The sequence below is a fragment of the Apus apus genome, chromosome 1 (assembly GCF_020740795.1).
Source record: "Apus apus isolate bApuApu2 chromosome 1, bApuApu2.pri.cur, whole genome shotgun sequence".
Classification (NCBI taxonomy): Eukaryota; Metazoa; Chordata; class Aves; order Apodiformes; family Apodidae; genus Apus; species Apus apus.
The window spans coordinates 111921041-111939867 of NC_067282.1; the positions used below are offsets into that span (position 1 = coordinate 111921041).

At 39.1% G+C, this 18827-nt stretch overlaps 1 protein-coding gene across 4 annotated transcripts in view; it reads right to left on the minus strand.

The window, feature by feature from the left end:
- Window positions 1-18827, minus strand: part of REPS2 (RALBP1 associated Eps domain containing 2) — a 101782-nt gene that overhangs the window by 44945 nt on the left and 38010 nt on the right. For 3 of the 4 annotated variants that reach the window (XM_051635549.1, XM_051635528.1, XM_051635559.1), the window contains 7 exons: window positions 17579-17702; window positions 14760-14854; window positions 12844-12982; window positions 10853-10916; window positions 9051-9193; window positions 5528-5622; window positions 949-1018 (listed from right to left, as the gene is read on the minus strand). In XM_051635549.1, coding sequence (XP_051491509.1) covers window positions 949-1018; window positions 5528-5622; window positions 9051-9193; window positions 10853-10916; window positions 12844-12982; window positions 14760-14854; window positions 17579-17702 — 730 coding nt within the window. The remainder of the gene's footprint in view (window positions 1-948; window positions 1019-5527; window positions 5623-9050; window positions 9194-10852; window positions 10917-12843; window positions 12983-14759; window positions 14855-17578; window positions 17703-18827) is intronic. The other variant, XM_051635539.1, reaches the window with a different exon arrangement.

Genomic DNA, 18827 nt, shown 5'->3' on the forward strand with positions numbered 1-18827 from the left:
CCCATTGTCCTTCAGGACTCTCTTCCCAAGGTGTTGGCCCAATCAGTGTCCTAAAAAGGCCAAAGTCCACCCTCCAGAAACCCATCAACGTCCATCTGCCAAACTCAGTCACACCTAAGTGTGGAAGGTGATTCAGGAATGTGGACTACCTTGTCTCACAGCTCTGATGCAACCTCAGCATGTGCACAGCTGGGAGGTCAAGATGTATAATTCTTTTTATTATATATATAATCCTGAGCTCTGAGAATAAGGCAATAAAAACCCCACAATTGCTTTGTTTCCACAGCTGAGGGACAGGGACAGCAAGTGAGAACCTGAAAGGTCAGGAAAAGAGCACATAAAAGAGAATGACTGTGTGACAATCCAGTGCCAATTCTGGAAGCCCTAGTAGCTGCTGAGTGGAAAAAGAAAAAGATCAATTTCACATGCCTTGCTCCTGACAGATTTCAAGAGAAATAAATGCATCAAGTATTTGCAATCCAGTCTGTCTGAAACTTTTCTTTTGCAAGAAAATATAGGGACTTTTTTAAAAAATAAGAATAACAGCTAATTTTGCAGTTTTGCTAGTTCCTGCAAAAAGGGAAATCCAAACACTGGCACAACGTAGCTTTGAGTCTTACAAAACTCCTGATAACAACAATTACAACTTTTTAAAAATAAGTACTGCAACATTAATTGCTTTAGGACTAGATATATTTTAGAAGGTGCATTTTGTATCATTCATGTATGACACAACTTATTTTTAAGCAAACACATCCATTTATTTGTCTTTGACTCAGCTGCTGTCAATGACTTAAAAGAAATGTCTTGCTTTTAAATCTATAGCAAGACATAGCCAACTTAGAAATTAAAAATAGCACTGCTTCTGTAGGCGAATATAAGGAATTACTAATAACACGTATAACTTAACCCATAACAAAGAGGGGAAAACATTATTTATTTCAATACCTTGTTTGTCATCTTTCTTTGAGTCTTGTAACAGGGCAGAGTTGTCAGGTACCTCTTCAGCAGATGCCTTCTTAAAGAAAGAAGATGTATCTGTTACACTGACTGGCATAGCACCCGCATATCCAGATTCAAATATTTAAGAAAACAGATGGACACAAATAAAGGTGATACTCTCGCACCATGATTTGCTTTGCAAAATAAAGAAGCATAGAGGACCTTGAAAAAGACAACTATAACTCCGCTTTTCAGCAGTTCCACACTGGAATTAAGTTTGAGAAGCACTTCAACAGTGACTCACAAGGAACTAAGGACTATACTTAAGGAGAGCCTTCTCACAAAAGAGCAATGTCACACTGTGTCTTCTTTTCTCTTTGGGTGTAACACCCATGTTAGGGTTGAGGAAACTTTCTCAAGGCCCTGCACAAGAGTTAGAGTCTTCATCCTAACAGTCTCTCTAGCCGAAACTCCAGCGCACTGCAGAGCCCAGTAGTTCTGTATCTAAGGTCTTCCAGAAGAGTTGGCTGATCCTTGGACTACTCTTTTCTTTCACCACTGAGATGGGAAAAACAAATTTCACCAGCACATCTGCTGGAGGCCCATTCAGGCTTCTCATGGGAAAACAGGGAACTTCACCCCAATCTTATTCCTTAACTTTATTTTAATAGCAACTTGTAATTCAGGCTTTTGTTGTTCTTGTTACTTCTGCTGTGTAGCTCCCAAGAAGGAAACAGGAACAAATTCTACTACCATTATCTGTAAGAATAAGGATATGCTCTGCAGCCAAAACAACAATAAAGCAAAAGTCAGAAACCTCAGACTTCCCTAAATATTAAGCAGTGCTGGTTTTTCCCAGTGAGCATGGAAGAGGCTGGGCTTAAAAATGGCCTGAAATCCATTGGCCCTAAAAAAAATTAATTCAGAAACACAGATTTTGCAGATGATACAAAAAAATATCCCAAAATTTAAAGTCAGTAATTCAAGAAGGTCAATTCTAGAGTAAAGGGCTACCAGATCTGTTTTATAAAGTTGCATGAGGGATTCCCTAATGCTTCTGAGGAACCAACATAGCAAAAATATGGCTTGAGGACTCTGAAAACATTTGAAGAAAAACCTCCTATCTAAAGTAAAGAGTGCCAGACCAAAGTCCTAATTCTGAAAGAACTGATGCTTGAATTGATGGAATGACACAAATTTCAATGAACTGTGAGCATGACATTAGTGAGGGGGTTTAGAGGAACCCCAGCCAGTTGTTTTATGCATATAGTGTGAAACTCTGTGTTGTATTTTTAAGCCTTGGCAGTGAGAAAACTTGTGGAAAAGAGCCAACATAATGAAAGAAAAAGGAAAGGAAAGAAAAAAAACACATCAGAACCAGAGTGGAAGACAAAAACTTCAGAAAGAAAAAATGGGAAGACAAAACTTCCTTGGTTAATAAAAAGCAGTCACCCTTGTCATTCTTTAGCATAACATTAGCAGCCTTTGTGTGTTTTGTAAATTTAACAAAATCTAGCATTCAGGTGACCTGTGTCCTGCCATTATTTTCTTTACAGATGCATTAAAAAAAATATTTCCATTGTACTACAATACTGTAGCTCAGCAGTGACAGTAAAAGTCATCTTCTGAAATTAAACAGCCTTAATGGATGATAGGTGGAAAAAGACAAAGATATGGGGATAATGCATAACTGATTGTATCAATTATATAATATAATATAATTATAATAACATATAATATTTTTATGCAGGGATCCACTATCTAAATTATATTTCCTCAAGTAGCAAACATACAAACTAAATTGCAGGCAGACATGCTACAGATTCTTCCTTGTTTTCAACCTAGCCATAGAAAAACTGATTTTGCAGAACATCCTGCCACCTTGAAGAACCTAGGAATGGAGCAGAAGATCCAGCTGTTCCCCCAAGAACATTACCTGACTGCAAAGGCAGCACAGTAATCTGCACGTTATTGGCAGTTATAGGTGAGAACAGATGAGAATGGTTCAAGGAGGAGAGAGTAGAGGTAAGGCAGAGGAGGTTTGAAAGCTTAACTGCTGAAAATAAAATTTAAAAATAAACATAAAATAGGGGATTTCTTGCTTGTTTGGGTTTTTTACATTTGGTGCTGTATACTCTCTAGAGCTATTTAATTATTACTATAATACTCCTATGATTATCCTATCCACTACAGCCGAAAAATCTAAAAGTAAAAAAACCATACATTGCTCAGGAAATCATCTCCTCCTAGATTTATCCTTACTCTGCACATACATTGAAGGACCACAAATAGAAGAGCTGAAAAACCAGACATTTAATAAGATTAGAAAACTACATTGGTCAGGTTACTGAAATGACATTTTATTTCTAAGAAACATGAGATGACTTTGAAAGTGAGACTTCTGAGCCTTCTGAAATATATAAAAGAATTTTCTAATCTCACAGTCCCAAAGGATGTGCAACTAAAGATCAAACTTGCTCATAATGCTGCAATAACCACAGATCACTTTGCATATCTGGGTTATCACTTTGGAAGCCAGTGTCCTAAAAAGGACTCCTTAGACCACAGAGATACTGACGTAGATCCTGAAGTCAGAAGTCACATAAATTATTTTTTATTTATTATTTTCTTTCAGTAATTTTTAATTCTGTGTATAAAAAATACAGATTTCTTTATCTTTAAATTACATTTTAATTTCATATTCTATCTGTATTTTTAATATATGCTTGTACATTTGCATATGCCTATGTAAATGCAAGTGACAAAGTGAAGCTGACACACAGAGGTCTTGCCTACCAATAAAGAAAAGCATTCACACAGGAACATGACAGTTTTTAAGGAGAAGACAAATAATTCTCTTTAAAAAAGAGTATCTTAAGCTGATGCAGGGAGTTAACTCAAATACTCAGTTGCCTCTTACTACAGTCTGGAAATGGGAGTTATGTATGGATGTACATACACACGCTGGCACCAGCGAATGCATTTTCAATGCAGAACACCTTGAATTCTGCCTCTTACACTTGTTTAAACAGTAAACCAGTATGAATTTATGCTAACGATGCACACTCTCAAGGGACTATTGAGCTTTGGTGGATGACAGCACAGTGAAGAAGTGCCAGCATAGTGTGGCTTGTGACACAATCTTGCAGCCTCTTGCAAACCACTCTCCCAAAATAAAGCCGTATGTGAGGGACAAGGCTGTTGTGCTCTGGTGAAGGACCTGCCTATGCTGCCAACAGCAGCCCATGCTAACAGAACAGCAGCCCTGCTTTCAAAACTCAATAAAGCTGCTGTTCCTTGCCCAAGCTGCTGTACAAAGAGCAATACCACCCAGGAAGGCTCCATGTATTTTAGCAGTTCCAGAAAATAAACTGGATGCTCAAAGCATTGGCTGCAGCATTGCCCAAAGTGCTGCACTCTGTATCAGCTTAGGAAAGTCTGTTTGCAGGTGCCACTACTGAGCTGAATTCCATGAGGAAACAGCTGGTTTCTGACCCAGGAACTCCCCAGAGCAAAGCATAGGGAGGTAACAACTAGAGAAAAGCCTTGCTGAGCTGGCATGACATACCACTACTTTTTCACTTGGAAGCAGCATCAGAAGGGCCTGTTCTTGCAGTAAGTCTGCCATGTGATTCTCTGTCTTAAATACTAAACCCCTAAATCTCACAATATGTATATTCAGAGTTACAATATCCACGCACAACTCAGTGGCCGTGGTTAGTTCAGATTTACAGGATCTTTACTTTTTTAACCTCAGCAATAAACTCTTCTCCTTAATTTACTTTTGTTTGCAATAGTCTTCCATCACAAGGCTGGTATCTGTTGTGAAATTGCTACTACAGATCTCCATTCTTCCCAAAAAAAAACCTCTTCTCAGCTCGTTACAATTACTACCTAGACACTTAGATGGTAGTTCCTTAGACTATGAAAAGGGCAGATATCAAAATTGAGACTGAATCACTTAGAACAGAACTCTGCATGCCTCTACTGTACAAAATCTGGAATAGTTTCACTCTCTAAAGAAGCAAAGTACAAGGAATCAGGACAAGCCTAGACATTTTTCTTCTCATCATCAAAACTGGGGCAGCAAGTGTGGAAATGGAGCACTGCAAATGGAAGAAACACTCAAGAACTACAGGGCCAGGAGTATCTAACTAGAACAATCTCTGCACCTGAAGACTGACATTTTTTACCAATTCTGATTCAGAAGAGATTTCACCTGAGCCCTGTCCCTGTGCCAACCCTTCTCCTGCAGCATGGGCTCTCCCCCCTCATCGCTGGGATGCAGCCCATCAGGACATGAACAGCAAAGGTGTATTTCTCTGCAGATTCCAGCATTACACAAGGCTGGAGTCCCTTGATGGCTGCTGCATACTCTGTTACATGGGAGTATCTTCTGAAAAACCCACCAGTCTTATCCACACACTGAATGAATTGCTGAGAGAGGGGTTTGGGATGGCTTCATGAGACTTAAAGATCTTGAAGTCCTACAATAGACTCACAGTTCTGCTGCTGCAGGTACTACAGTCACTGTGAAGCTGGGCTATTACTCTGCAAGGTAACTATCCTGCTTATGCCTTCTTACCTCCGTCCGACTGAAGTCCCGAGTCTGCTGACCACCTGGCAACAACTCAGAATAAGAATCAAACAGTGCACAGTCACAAACGGGCTTCAAAGAAGCTGCAGGGGAAAGAAAAATACATAACCATAAAAAAAACCCCAAACAAACCACAAACCAGAGACATGCTAACTCTTTGGTTAAAACCGATTTCTTAAAAACTTGTTCCAGCATCATTTTGTCCTTCATTTCTACGTGTATCAGAACTATCTATAAGCCACAGATTACGAACACCATGAAGATCTTTCTATCTTGTGTTTTGAATAAGTGTATGTCATGAAAGGGGTAGCACATATAATTTCTGTGAAATTAGTCAGCAGCAATTCTGAGTAAACATTACCTGCAAAATGACAATTGTTTCTCTGCATTTTTCTCCTCACAGTTCAGTATCAACTTAGTTGGCCTTATATTTTATATCCTATAGTTTATAGGAATGTTAAAGATACTTACCAAACCTTCAACTTTAATTTTTGACATTCTGAATACTAAAAAACATAGCAGAATCTACTACACATAGGTACATTATACACTAAGATTGAAGGCCAGCAAAAAGCAAGGACACTAAACATAGTAGATCCTGCAACCTGATCCAGTGAGAGGTGTCCCTGCCCATGCAGGGGGGTTGGAATTAGATGATCTTTAAGGTCCCTTCCAACCTAAACCATTCTGTGATTCTATGAATATACACCATCCGTAACTAAACAGCACTGAGAGTGGAATGGGCGGGGAAGAAAAAAAAAAAAAATCATAAATTCTAATTTCTCACAGGAATATTCACAAGAACCTCATTTCTATTGCACAAGCTCAGGTCCTTATGCTGATACCACTCTGAGATTAGTTCCTCTGAGATACATCTGTCTTAAAACCTGGACAACAGCTTTTTTCTCAGATCAATATATTGAAAGGCAGAATAACAAATTCTTATGTCAAATTTCTAGCTTCTGGCTAGCATCTAGTTTATCTGAATAAACTAAGCTCTTGCAAATCTGTCATATTTACAATACAGGGGGATTTCATACAGTACAAATAACTTTACAGATTCCATAAATTAGTTTTAATAAAAACTTTCAGAAAAGATGGTGGTGGGTCAAATTGTCAATGTCACTGTGCCAGGATAGCATTTGGCCCCACACTTGTAGTTTACAGAAAAAAACATGAAGTCAGCAGTTCACTCTTCAGTGATCTGTCTTACACACCAAGTCACTTTATTAGACACTCTTATCAGATGCAAATAGTTCACTTGAAATAAATTCTGGCTCATTCTGGAACTAATGCAACAACCTAATGAAAAATAGCTTCCAGTAATCTTCACTGGGCTCCAAACAAGCTGAGAAAAAAACCCTAAACCAAACACACAAAAAAAACCAACCAAAAAAAACAAACCACCACCACCAAAAAACCCACAACAAACATAAAAACAAAAAAATACGAAAACATGGAAAGTTTCTCTTCAAAATTTATTTTGACATTTTAGTTAAGTGTATGAGCTACTTACTGCTTACTTATCAATGCTTTTATTTCAGAAGTTGATACAACCAGGCCTCTGTGCTTTCTTCTGATTCATGGTGTTACAGTGTGTTCCGATCTTCTGTTTTTTTATTAATGCAAGACTCTAAAAGACTGATTTCTGAATCCTGACTAGACAGCAGAATGAATGCGAGACATTTTCAGACCCTCAAGCTAATCAGAATTAGGATATTAGCTGAGATATTTAGCGTGCCCACAAAAAAAACAATTAGTCCTTTCACCTCTTGCCCATAGATCAGCCTGAGATGCTTGGCTGCATGCAACACCATGGAACTATAATCATCTAAGAAAATGATAAAGACTCCAGTGCTGAAAGGGACAAATTTGGGCAAAAGAGGACTCTCAGGGAACAACCACAGCTTACCATACTCTTCCTCCCATTGAAATAACTATGTCCTACTACTAGAGATGGTCATTTCCATTACAGTTTTACCCAACAAGAATCTCCATGGAGGAGCTTACAAGCTAATTTATGATGAGAACAGGCACGAGAGTAGCGAATAAAGTGGTAGCCCTGGAGGGAAAAGGGTAGTTTTAATTATGACAAGTGAATGTAATTAGAGAGACTAAAAGCGATCAAGACTTGGAAGTGCAGGTTTTAAGAGGAGCTTCTCTCTTTGGATATGAAGATAGCAGATTATAAGGAACATGACTCCAGCAGAAATTACTTCACAAATCTGATACAGGGTGAACATTTAATTTTCCTTACTACAGCTTGATTTGCTCTTTTCCTGTCTTTTAATATATTCACTGTCACCAAATTTAATGGAGATTTTATTAGATCTTAAATATTATCCCTTAGCACTGTAATTATAATCTGTGATTAATCCTCCTTGCCCTAGAAAGTCATGCACATGTTTTAGATGGAGCAGTATATACTTCAACGTTCATTTATAATTAAAAAGAGACAGAACTAAGGAGAACAAATGAAAGGGCAGGTTTCTCACTGCACACATTGTTACTGAGCTATGTTGTATTTTGGATTAATTTCTTCTTGGACTACACAAACTGTTGTAATCCCCCCATCATTACTGCAAATTAGAAGAGTCTGTTGATTACATTAAATTAATTGCAAAAATGATTTAACCTTTGATACAGCTGGATGTACAGCTGGTAGATGGAGTTACCATCTACCAAAATTACATCATCTAGCCCCATAATCAAAGTAACAGGCAAAAATACATTGAGTGGGCATATTAAACAGAAATTTCTGGTGTAAATTGAAATTTCTGGGGAACGACTTTTTACAAGGGTTTGTAGTGAGAGGACAAGGGGTAATGGATTAAAACTGGAGGAGGGTAGATTTAGGTTAGACATTAGAAGGAAATTCTTCACTGTGAGGGTGGCGAGACACTGGAACAGGTTGCCCAGGGCAGTCGGGGTTGCCCCCACCCTGGAAGTGTTCAAGGCTGGGCTAGATGGGGCTTGGAGCAACCTGGTGTACTGGCAGGTGTCCCTGCTCATGCAGGGGGGTGGGAACTAGAGGATCATTAAGGTCCCTTCCAAATCAAACCATTCTATGATTCTATGAAAATATATTAGCCTAAGAAGTTGTAAAGCACTCCAGTATCATTTTCAACACATAATCAAGAGACAGATGCTTAGGGGGAAAGTTGTCAAAAAAGTTAAAAGCCATGTAAGTCCTGTTAGAAATACTTTGCTACTAATAATCATCTCACACTCTAGCTCTAATGCCACCTGAAACACTCTAGAGCAAAGAGGTGGATGTTAAGAGGCAGGTAATGGCTATATTTTACATTGCTATCTTGTGTTTTCATATATCCCTTCTTCAGCGATTGCCTCTTAAGCATGATTAAAAATGCATGCATTAAAAAGCAACCAGAGAGCCATTACACAGCGTAGAACCCCGTCCTACTTGCAGGATGGAAAATGAAACCTGTCTCACAAGCACACTGGGTTTCTGAGGTGGCTACAGGAACGTGACCTGCCGCAGGGACGTTACCTGCTTGAAGGTACTCGGGCAGCAGCGTCTCCGGCAGCGTCTCCGGCAGCTGGTACCCGTTCTTCCTTGCCACCACGAGGTGGAAAGCAGCGCAGAACTCGGCGAGTGTCAGCGCCCCATCGCAATCCACGTCGCTCAGCTCCCTGCGGGCAGGACAGGTACATGTTCTCCAAGGCCTTACCTCAGGGAAACAGCCATGTGCAACCACGGGGGAGACAGAAATGCAACTTTGAGAAGGGATATTTTAAAAGACAAGCATGTGATCCTAGCTTGTACACTTTGTCTCAAGGAAGATGAAGCAGGCTCATTTTCTAATGCTGAACTGTCAGGTTTTTCTTTTTTACTCAAGTACATTTTTTCTTATACATCATGCCATGCAATATGATGATACGTATATATTATAACATGAAATACATATCCTGTACTTCCAAGGGTGGAATTATCTTTCCAATGGTTGGAAGCACTTCCAGCCAATCCAGGCAGGATCTTAAACCAGTTCAAGCACAAAAAGTTAAAAATGGACTTCAGCAATGGTTACTTAGCACCATAGACTAGCCTTAAGAAAATAACTAAATTAATGCTCTGAACAAGCTTAAATGTTATTAACTTCTAACTAAAGTGATTTACTCTTTAATATGCTCCTCAAACAGTAAAGCTGGACTTCAGAAATTCAAGAATAAAATTTTATAAATTAACTCTGCAAGAACTGAGTAATGTTTTATCATGAGCACATGGACTAAAATAAATATGTAACTTCCTATTCTTTGAAAGTAACGAGCATTTTTCAAGGTGTTGAGGTTACAGTGATAAAGGCTGAAACACCTCATGTGTTTAACACAGTAACACAACCTCATAACAATCTCAACATTATAATTACCTATTAGAAAGGAATACTTTTCTTTAAGTTTTGCACAGAGAACATCTTGTGTCAGGAACAGAAATACAATGTTTTGTTAACATATTGGGTTAATCTATTCTTCTTAGGTAATTTAAATTTAAATTCCAATATTCACTTCCCCCAACGCTACGTTTCTTCAGTTGTTTTTATTTTCACAACTGCAAATCCACTTTGAAAAGATTCCAGACGTATTCTTTGACCCTGACAGATGTTTAGGCTCTTCCAAGCTTTTCTTCTCATCTGTCTTCATAAAAGCATATATAAAAGTAAAACCTCTATCAGCACTTCTGATCAATGTTTAAAACTGTTGGTTTGGCCTTCCTGGCTGAGATGCAAGGATGACACTGAATCACTAAGCACCATGTTGTTTATTAAAATAATAGAATCTTTGTCAAATTTTATCATGTGCAGTTCCATCCACAATCATTTCTAAATAAGCTCATTAAAAGGAAATGTACTGGTTCATTAGAAAAACACTGATGAATTATGCAGTTGTACTTACTACAGATTAGGCATTAATTAGGCCTCCTCTGACAAAACACAGCCAGAAACACAAAGCCAACAACACATCTAAAACATTCCAGAGGTGCTTTCCTCTGTGTCATTTCATGAAAAATGTCAGTTTGTTGAGCTAATGGTGCTGCTTACAATATACTTAAGAACATCCCCCAGTTGTACCACTGCTTAAACCTTCCCGGTCCTGCTGAGTAGGTGAACATCTCTCCAGAAAACAAGCATATCTGGAAGATTGATGAGCACGCTGCTGCTTGGGCCTGAAAGCGATTCTGGAGATAAAAGCAGTAATTATAACTGAAGATACTTTTCAAAATTTCACAAGAGTTCTTGAATGAAGCATCTTTTTTAAAAACGGGATACACATCCTCAGCACTATTACAGTACTCACCAGATGTGAGAAAGCTCAGGGATGGGGAGCTTCGATTTTGTGAAGAAATTCTTTGCCACGGAACCTGTTAGGAAACCATACCTTATCAACCACTGGAAACTAATTCTCCAATTATTTACCTTTGATCAGGACGACCGCACCAGAAGTGGCTGGTTACTTGACATTCAAGAGATGCTCAGATTAACTGGATGTTAATATAGCTGTTGGACCATTTGTTGCTTGTTAAGTAAGTGACAGAGAAAGCCAGACCAAGCTGTTGACCTCATTTCCCTATTCCCTTCATATATGAAAAATAAACATAGGAAAACAGGCTTCAGTACTAGTGACTCTAACCAGCATAATTAGTATGTCACCAGTGATGACATAACAGATGCCAACAGCTCTGCTTCACCCAGAAGCCACGTGTGTGGCAGTACAGTGCTACAGCGTCTGCACTGCTCTCCCAAGGCACTGCTTGAACCATCACTTTTTCCTGAAGTGGTTTAAATATTATAAAAAAGAAAACAACTACAAACGAACAAACAAAAAAACCCACTAGATTCAGATAGCACGTAGCCACTGCCCTGCTGTGGGCATTCTCACTCACCCTGACATAAGAAACCTTCTCATTCTTCTCCTGCCTTCAAACCCACTTCTTCACCATCCAGGCTTACAAAACACACAGCAACATGAATCACAGACTTCTAAGTCTACACTCCCTCTTCCCCTTGGGCATTCAAGTCAGATAATACACTGCAGTGCCTAAGAAAAACTGTCACTGGGGCAGGTTCAAGACTCACCTAGCACAGCATGTCCTCTCTAATGCTGGATGCCAAGAGAGGAGTATGTGACCATGACAAAGCCACATAATAATAACATAACTCAGAATATTCCCCAAACTCTGACCACCTGTGATTCAGGAACTTTCTCAATCAGGGGTAGCAGTTAAATTCTGACGGATTCTTCAATCACAGATTCTTCAAATAACTTATTAAACCTGGAGAAACCTCTCTATCAACCTGCAGTAAGGATTTCTACAGCTTAATTATTTTAGGATGTTGTGGAAGCTCAAATTCATAAACAGTATTTTTGGATGTGCAAGGACTGCCTGAGAATCTTGCTCAACATAAAGGAAAATGCACAACTACCTGAGAGGGTATATATGCATATATTCATGCGTACACAGTTACAGACACACTTTCCTCTGTAAGGAAATAAAATGTTGTTGAACAACCATTTTCTCCTTCAAGCAAATTTTATGAAGGAGACTTAACAGAGGCAAAGAACTGGTTTAGCACTAGTTTCTGTCAGCAGCAGGCAATTTATTTAAACTTTTGGCTGGATCCAAGCCTCCTAAGTCCCAGTAACACATCAGGGCTCAGGAAAATCGCCTCATTTTAAAGCCTGTAGTGTCTTCCTCTGCAGGCCAACTGTCTGTACCTGCAGTGACTCCTCTCATGAGCAGCTCGATCCTCCTATTCAGAATGGAAATGCAATCTAAATACGCTGTTAACAATACTTCTACCATGTGTGTGCTCTCCAGGTTTTGCTTTTAATGACTTAGAAGTCCAAATCTCAGTCCTTCAGAGCCATAAACATGCAGTCTTGACCACACAGGACAGTTAACTGCATGCTTCACTTTTATCACATGGATCCTGCCACATTCCTGCTGAGAAAGCAAGCACAACACTGAGGGCTTTTTCAGATCAATATTTACTGCAGGTGTGTTCCACAAATACAGTGGATAAAATACAGAGAGCTCATTTTAATTTTTACCAAATTGCCAACATTTCTCCCTTGGATGTAATTCTTTTTCTAAAATCAGGAAATTTAGGAAAGAACATAAGAGTCACAGTACTGGTTTGCTCTTTGAGTTGTCTGCCTTTAGAAAGAAAACTCAATCAACTCTTTCTCACTCCAGAGAGATACAAAAATTCATTTATCTGCTTAACTCTTCTCACCCCTCAGCCTGGTCCCTCTACTCAACACACACAGTGTTTAATAAAAATTACCGGATATAAAGGAGTTCAGGTCAGGCTGCAGGGACCTGAACTGGTTGATGTAGTAGTCTCGTTGCTCCTCTGTTATCCTCCAAGGGTCATCTGAGTAGTGGGTGCTGCTGTCCTGCTGCTCCCGCTCTGCTGAAAGAGACTGAAGGGAGGGACACTGACATCAGTTGCAAGCAGGGGTCAGAAAGGCACTGGGAACCTCAAGAAATCAGATTCAATCTCGTATATTAGCAGACATTTTAAAACTATGAGAAGCAGAAATGGCCATGCTGATTATTGCCTCGCTACTCATCTATTAATGCTGAGGCTAATATTAGGTATCTCTACCCAGGCAATTAAGGGAAGTTTTATATAACCAAAGCTAAAAGAAAAAGGAAATCTTACTAGTGCTGACCGCAAAAATGAAACTCCAAGACATATTTTATTACATCTGGGTTCATTTTGGGGGTTCATTTTGGCTGCCATGCATTACAACCCTGAACCACACACTGTCCACTTGAAACGGATAGAACCAGTGAAGGTCCTAAAGCTGTATTTATGCAGCATGGTGCACGAAGATTTAGCTTTGCTAAGGAATTATGTACTTACTCTTAAGAGTGGTGCTGTAACTAGAGCTATACTGCTTCTGGACTCTCTGTCACCCAGGTAACTTGGCACATATTATGCCAAGCCAGGGAGATATGTGAAATACTAGAGACCTTCTGTCACTTCCCACAGTTTAGGTAAAAATCCTACCTTGGTAAAAAGAATACCCTGGAGGAGAAGGACATTTAATTAATTTGTGGTTTTGCTTTCTGATTGACTTGTTTAAAGGGATGTCTGTATGTTTAGCAGGTTGGGTGGTGGTGTTTAGAAGAGGGCTGCTGGTACAATTAGTGTCTTTGTTAAACTGGAACAACAGTATTTCAAGATGTTTTAGGCCTGGAGGACAACACTTTTAAAGAGTGAAGGCAAGCATGAACAATAACCAGGCTCCAACCAGCTCCACAACAGCCCTTTCTTTGTCATACCTGTCCACTTCCTAAGAATCAAACATAAAACACTTGTTCTGAAATACACCAAAAGATCCTCCAAACTAGCAACATCATAAAGCTGTAAATTAATTTTCATTTCAAAGAGCTGTACAAATGCACCCCGTTTCATTTCAAGTCAGCACAAATTATGTGACTACATGTAAACCTTTTCCTGAGGCTCAGGTGACATTTTATTATGAGCATGGGGTGCTAAGCACTAAGGGAAAAGGTACAGTTTTACTTATTTAGGAAAAAAGCTCTCCCTTAGGAAAGCTTTGTCCTTCCTTGAGGCAAACTACCTGTTTGCATAATAAATGCACAGCAGGCATACTGGAACATCAGAAAAATTCACTTTTGCAACCATCAGGAAAATATAGGACCCACCTCATAAAAGCAAACAAATGCCCAGAAACTCATTTATTCTGTTTGAGATGTGATTTAAGCAAGTGGGGTGAAAAATCAGAGTATGAAGAATATTAGACCATAAATTCCGTGCATGTGTTACAGACAACATACTAAATCAAGCAGGAATCTCTATGGAACCTCATCTGTTTTAAATTAAAATATTTCACTTTTGCTAGGATAACCTTTTTTTATTATTTTTTTTTTTACTATTGAACTGAGGATTCTCATTCTAGTTTTCCTATCTATACTATCTGGTGCTTCTCATTCTACTTAGCTTCAGTAATTTAAGTAACTGGATTATTTATTTTATTTTCTCCTTCCTATCAGCTTTTTTATTACTTTTTCATGTACTAGAAGAGCACACTTCAGCCTCCAGTCTAAAAACATCTTACAGAACACTTTTTTCTTTGGAAGTGAGAATTTTCTGCCTCTTTTTGTTGTTATTTTTTTCCCTATTGTTTTATCAGCAGTACAACCAAAGAAAAATCTACAGTTCCTTACCCGATTAAGAGTTGAACAGCTGACTGCAGATTTGGCTCCAAAATTCCCTGATTGTCCATCTTGCTGGTGAGTAGAATGTCTGACTTCATAAGGAGCTAGAGACATTTAAAATAAAGAATATTTATGAAAGGATAATCAGAAAGATTCTACTAGGCTAAAGGAAATAATTAAATACCTCAAGGTCAAGACTCTAGCTTATGAACCTAATATCACAGTTGCAAAGTTCATTCTGACAAGTATCTACCAAGAGAGCATAGTATCATTGTATCAAAGTCCGTTTTGTCTGCTGCAACAAAATTCTAGCTACATACTTGTCTTTCAGGTTACATCATTCTTCTTCAGACATTACTGCCAGAAACAATTATATATTACTAGATCACAGACATCATTGTTCATAGCATTCAATTACATATTTATGTAGCCTGCTCGTGTATCTATACATTTTATATATTTATATCCATATATAGCAAAAGAATGCACTACAAACAAGAAGAAATAATTCAACTGAGCTGCAAAAAATATGCTTTGACAATGCAATCAAACAGTAAAACACCGATTTTTCATATACTCTTCTTCCCCTTTCTCTAATTTCTGTTCAAAGTCAAAATACATGACTCACCGCATTGCATTATTTGGACTAAAGTTAGTAAAGAAAAGTAACAATTACTTCTTTTGCTAAAATAAGTCATTTACAGTTCACTGCAGCAAATATAGTAAGTGGTGACATAACAGTACATTTAAGAACAATGTTTTAAAAATAGGCCAAGTACGCAAGCACAAAGGCAACTCACTTGCAAAACCTTACAGAGCTGAGAACTTCTGCTGCCAGCCTGTTTAAAATGTACCAATTCAAAGAGAGTCTGCATTAGATAGACAGAACTTAAAAGAGCCTTCATGAAAAGTGAGACCAAAGAAATCTTCCACAGGAAGACCTTAAAAATTCCACTCCTAACCCCCTCACTTTCCTAAGTGGTCTTATCCTCTATTGATATCTATTTTTGTTCCTGTATAAGGAACTTCTAATTTCAGAAAAAAAAAAGAAAAAAAAACACAACAGGAAGTTGGGAAACACAGAGGCAGCCTTGGAGAGGAGATTTAGGCCCAAGGCCACACTGCTGTGTGTTAGCTAGCAAGAAGAACTTCCTACCAAGAAAAAAAAAGAGAATATTAGTCATAGTTGCTGTGTGCAGGGCTGCCCCTGAAGACAGACTGTCCAGTTTTGGGGTCAGATGTGCAATACAGACCAGCACACCCAGCCCCGCACTGGGGCACTGACACCTCCCACGGGTGTGCTAACATGGTGGTTTCAGAGCCACCCTTACAAGTGCTCTTCAGAAAACTGGAAGGGTCCTAATCTTAAAGGCCAGGAAGAGCCAGTGGGTCACCTAGCCTGGCACTTGGTACAGCACAGGCCATAAAATGTTACCTGCTTGCTGCCACTGAGAACACATTTGGCTGATGTGTCTCCAATGGGATTAAAATAGGAGAGATTCTTTTTCTGGAAAAAAAGGAGAAATTCCCTTTCTGAAAAACAACAATAGTGTTCTAAACCTCTAGGTTTTTATCATCTTAAGTGGAAGAATAATTTTAGAAGAAGTTGACAGCTGGATTGGATGCTACAGTCTCTACTCACTTTGCATGGCTGCTGGCCCCATGAGAAATTTCACTGAAGTTACAACTGCAGCCAAATTCAGAAAACAAAAAAAACCCAGCACCCAAAATATCCCCCATAGCACTGACAGACCAGGGACAGAGCCCCATAAAACAGCAGAGTGCAAGACAGGTAACACAGTCAGCTGCTCCCAGCGGCTGCCTCCTGCCAGGCCCTTCAAGGCATGGGCTATCTGGCACAGGTCTCCTTCAATGGAGCAGAACTGTTCTCTAAACAAACAGCAGTTAACCTAACCTGCAAATGAACGGCTGTGACTCAGCACTGGTAGGATTTTCTCGTGAAGGCTACTTGATAGTGTTGAATACACCTCTTGTGGCTGCAGGGAGTTTCCAAATGCTGCAATAGCTCTGCTTTTTGACTCACTAGCAAACGAGGTCAATAGGTAAAGGACCAGCATCCTCCACGCATCAGTCACTGCAAATTCACTAATTGAAAGCAGGAGAGATGCTACACCAATGCCTACTACTGCCACCATTTTGGTCACCAGGTGTTCCCATCAGGAGAGCACAGGTGCCTTACTACAAACAGAAGTTTCTAAAGCCTTTGTAAAACTGCCTTCTGCCCCACTCCCCTCTTACTAAAATCAGCATGTTTTGCCACCTACTGTAATTGCAGTGAGATTGAAGACAGAGCATCAGTCAATGTAATGCCTCATTTTTGTTTGTTTTGCCTAAGGCACATTGTGAGACTGTTTTTATATTCATGTCCTACTGTTATTTCCTTTACAAAACCAGAGAGATTATTATCCTTTCCTGCAAAGGAACATTCACAGCCAATCTGAAAACTAATACAGCATCTGCTTAAATCAGGAGTGGGATTTTCTTCCCCTTTAATGAAACCAAAAATTTCATGCACTAACGACAATACTCACAAACACTGTCACTAGGACATGTTGCAAAAGGTCTTGTCAGAGATTAGGTATTAGCATTTATTTGGTAACAGTGACACATAAATCTAACTAATTTACCAAAAAACAAACAGGATTGAACAATCAAAACAAAATTAGATGACTGAATCATTTTCCAATATACAAGTCTAATTAAATGTTAAATTCATTAGGCTGACTGTCAGTTGAAATTTGGATGCTTCCAACAAGGAAAAAAAGGAAGAACTGAATACAATGTGTACATCCCAATTTTTATCCTACCTCCGTGCTGCTGCTCCGGCCCACTCCTTGATTTACCATATCCATAACTTAAGGGTATTCTCTGGTAAGTAGATGGAGAAGCAGGAGGTGAGCAGATTGGAGACATTGATGGAGACTTGGGTTCCTAGTTCAAAAACACAACAACACAAAATGGAATTCTGAGATGACAGCTAAACAACCAAATAATCTGCATGGGAATCTGAGTGTGTACAGCACGATGGACTACGAAAAAGCAAATGCTGTAGTTCCCTGACGCCCTTTGTTTCCAAGAAAAGGCTCCTTAAAAAAAGAAACTTGGTAAAGAATGAGTTTGGTCTTGAGCCTTCTTGGGGCAAACCATGACAATGCCATAGCAAAGCTCTACAATGAACAGTTGAAGGTACTTCACTTCCAAAGGATACCTGAAGAATTTTATGTAGAATGCTTAATGTGAGTGGGTATATTTTAATTTACTTAACAGATTTAGTTAAGGTGAGTGCATTCTTTGTGGGAGAGCATTTTTCATAATACTTAAAAAAATTAAAATAAACCTCCAAATTGGTACTTTAAGCACTCTGGATTTTTAAGTGTTACTGGGTACCCATTCTGCAGCATTCTTTTAAACTTGATTTACAAATTGTTTAAGAAGAGTATGTGATTCTGAAACAGTTTACTGTATAAAGAGGAAAATATAACACAACATAGATAACCTAGATGGAGCCATGGGTTTGAGAGAAGCATTTTGCTTCAGTGTCAGTACACACAGGCAGAGAGGCTCTTCCTCCTAATCCTGTTATTCCACCCATGTATCTTGTCATCAGCTCACTCCTGTTGGCTGACCTCAGGCTGGGAATGCCATTACTCACAGCGACACGCAGTGTGATAAATGTGTGCACGTTACGCGAGGATAAGGAGCTTGCCACCAGGCATTTACAACATCACCTGATATGGTACCAGAAGAGAAGGTGTCAGGCCTGAGGAAAATTATGTAAATCAAGCGTGTGCCATGACACCACTTGTACCTGAATAAGCACTCTCAGCTCTCCTAAATACAGGTAATTCAGATCTCGCTTAGACAGCTTTATTAAACTGGCAACTCAGAAAAACAGATACTGGGATGATGTTTCACTGAGGACAAAAGAAAAGTAGATTTATTCTGGACTACTCCTGGAGGAGATTAGAATGGAAGAAAACCTGGTGGTCTTATCCCACCCAGAAACAGCGGTTTGTGACTCAACACCTCTTCTCCAACTGAATATTTCTGTAGTGA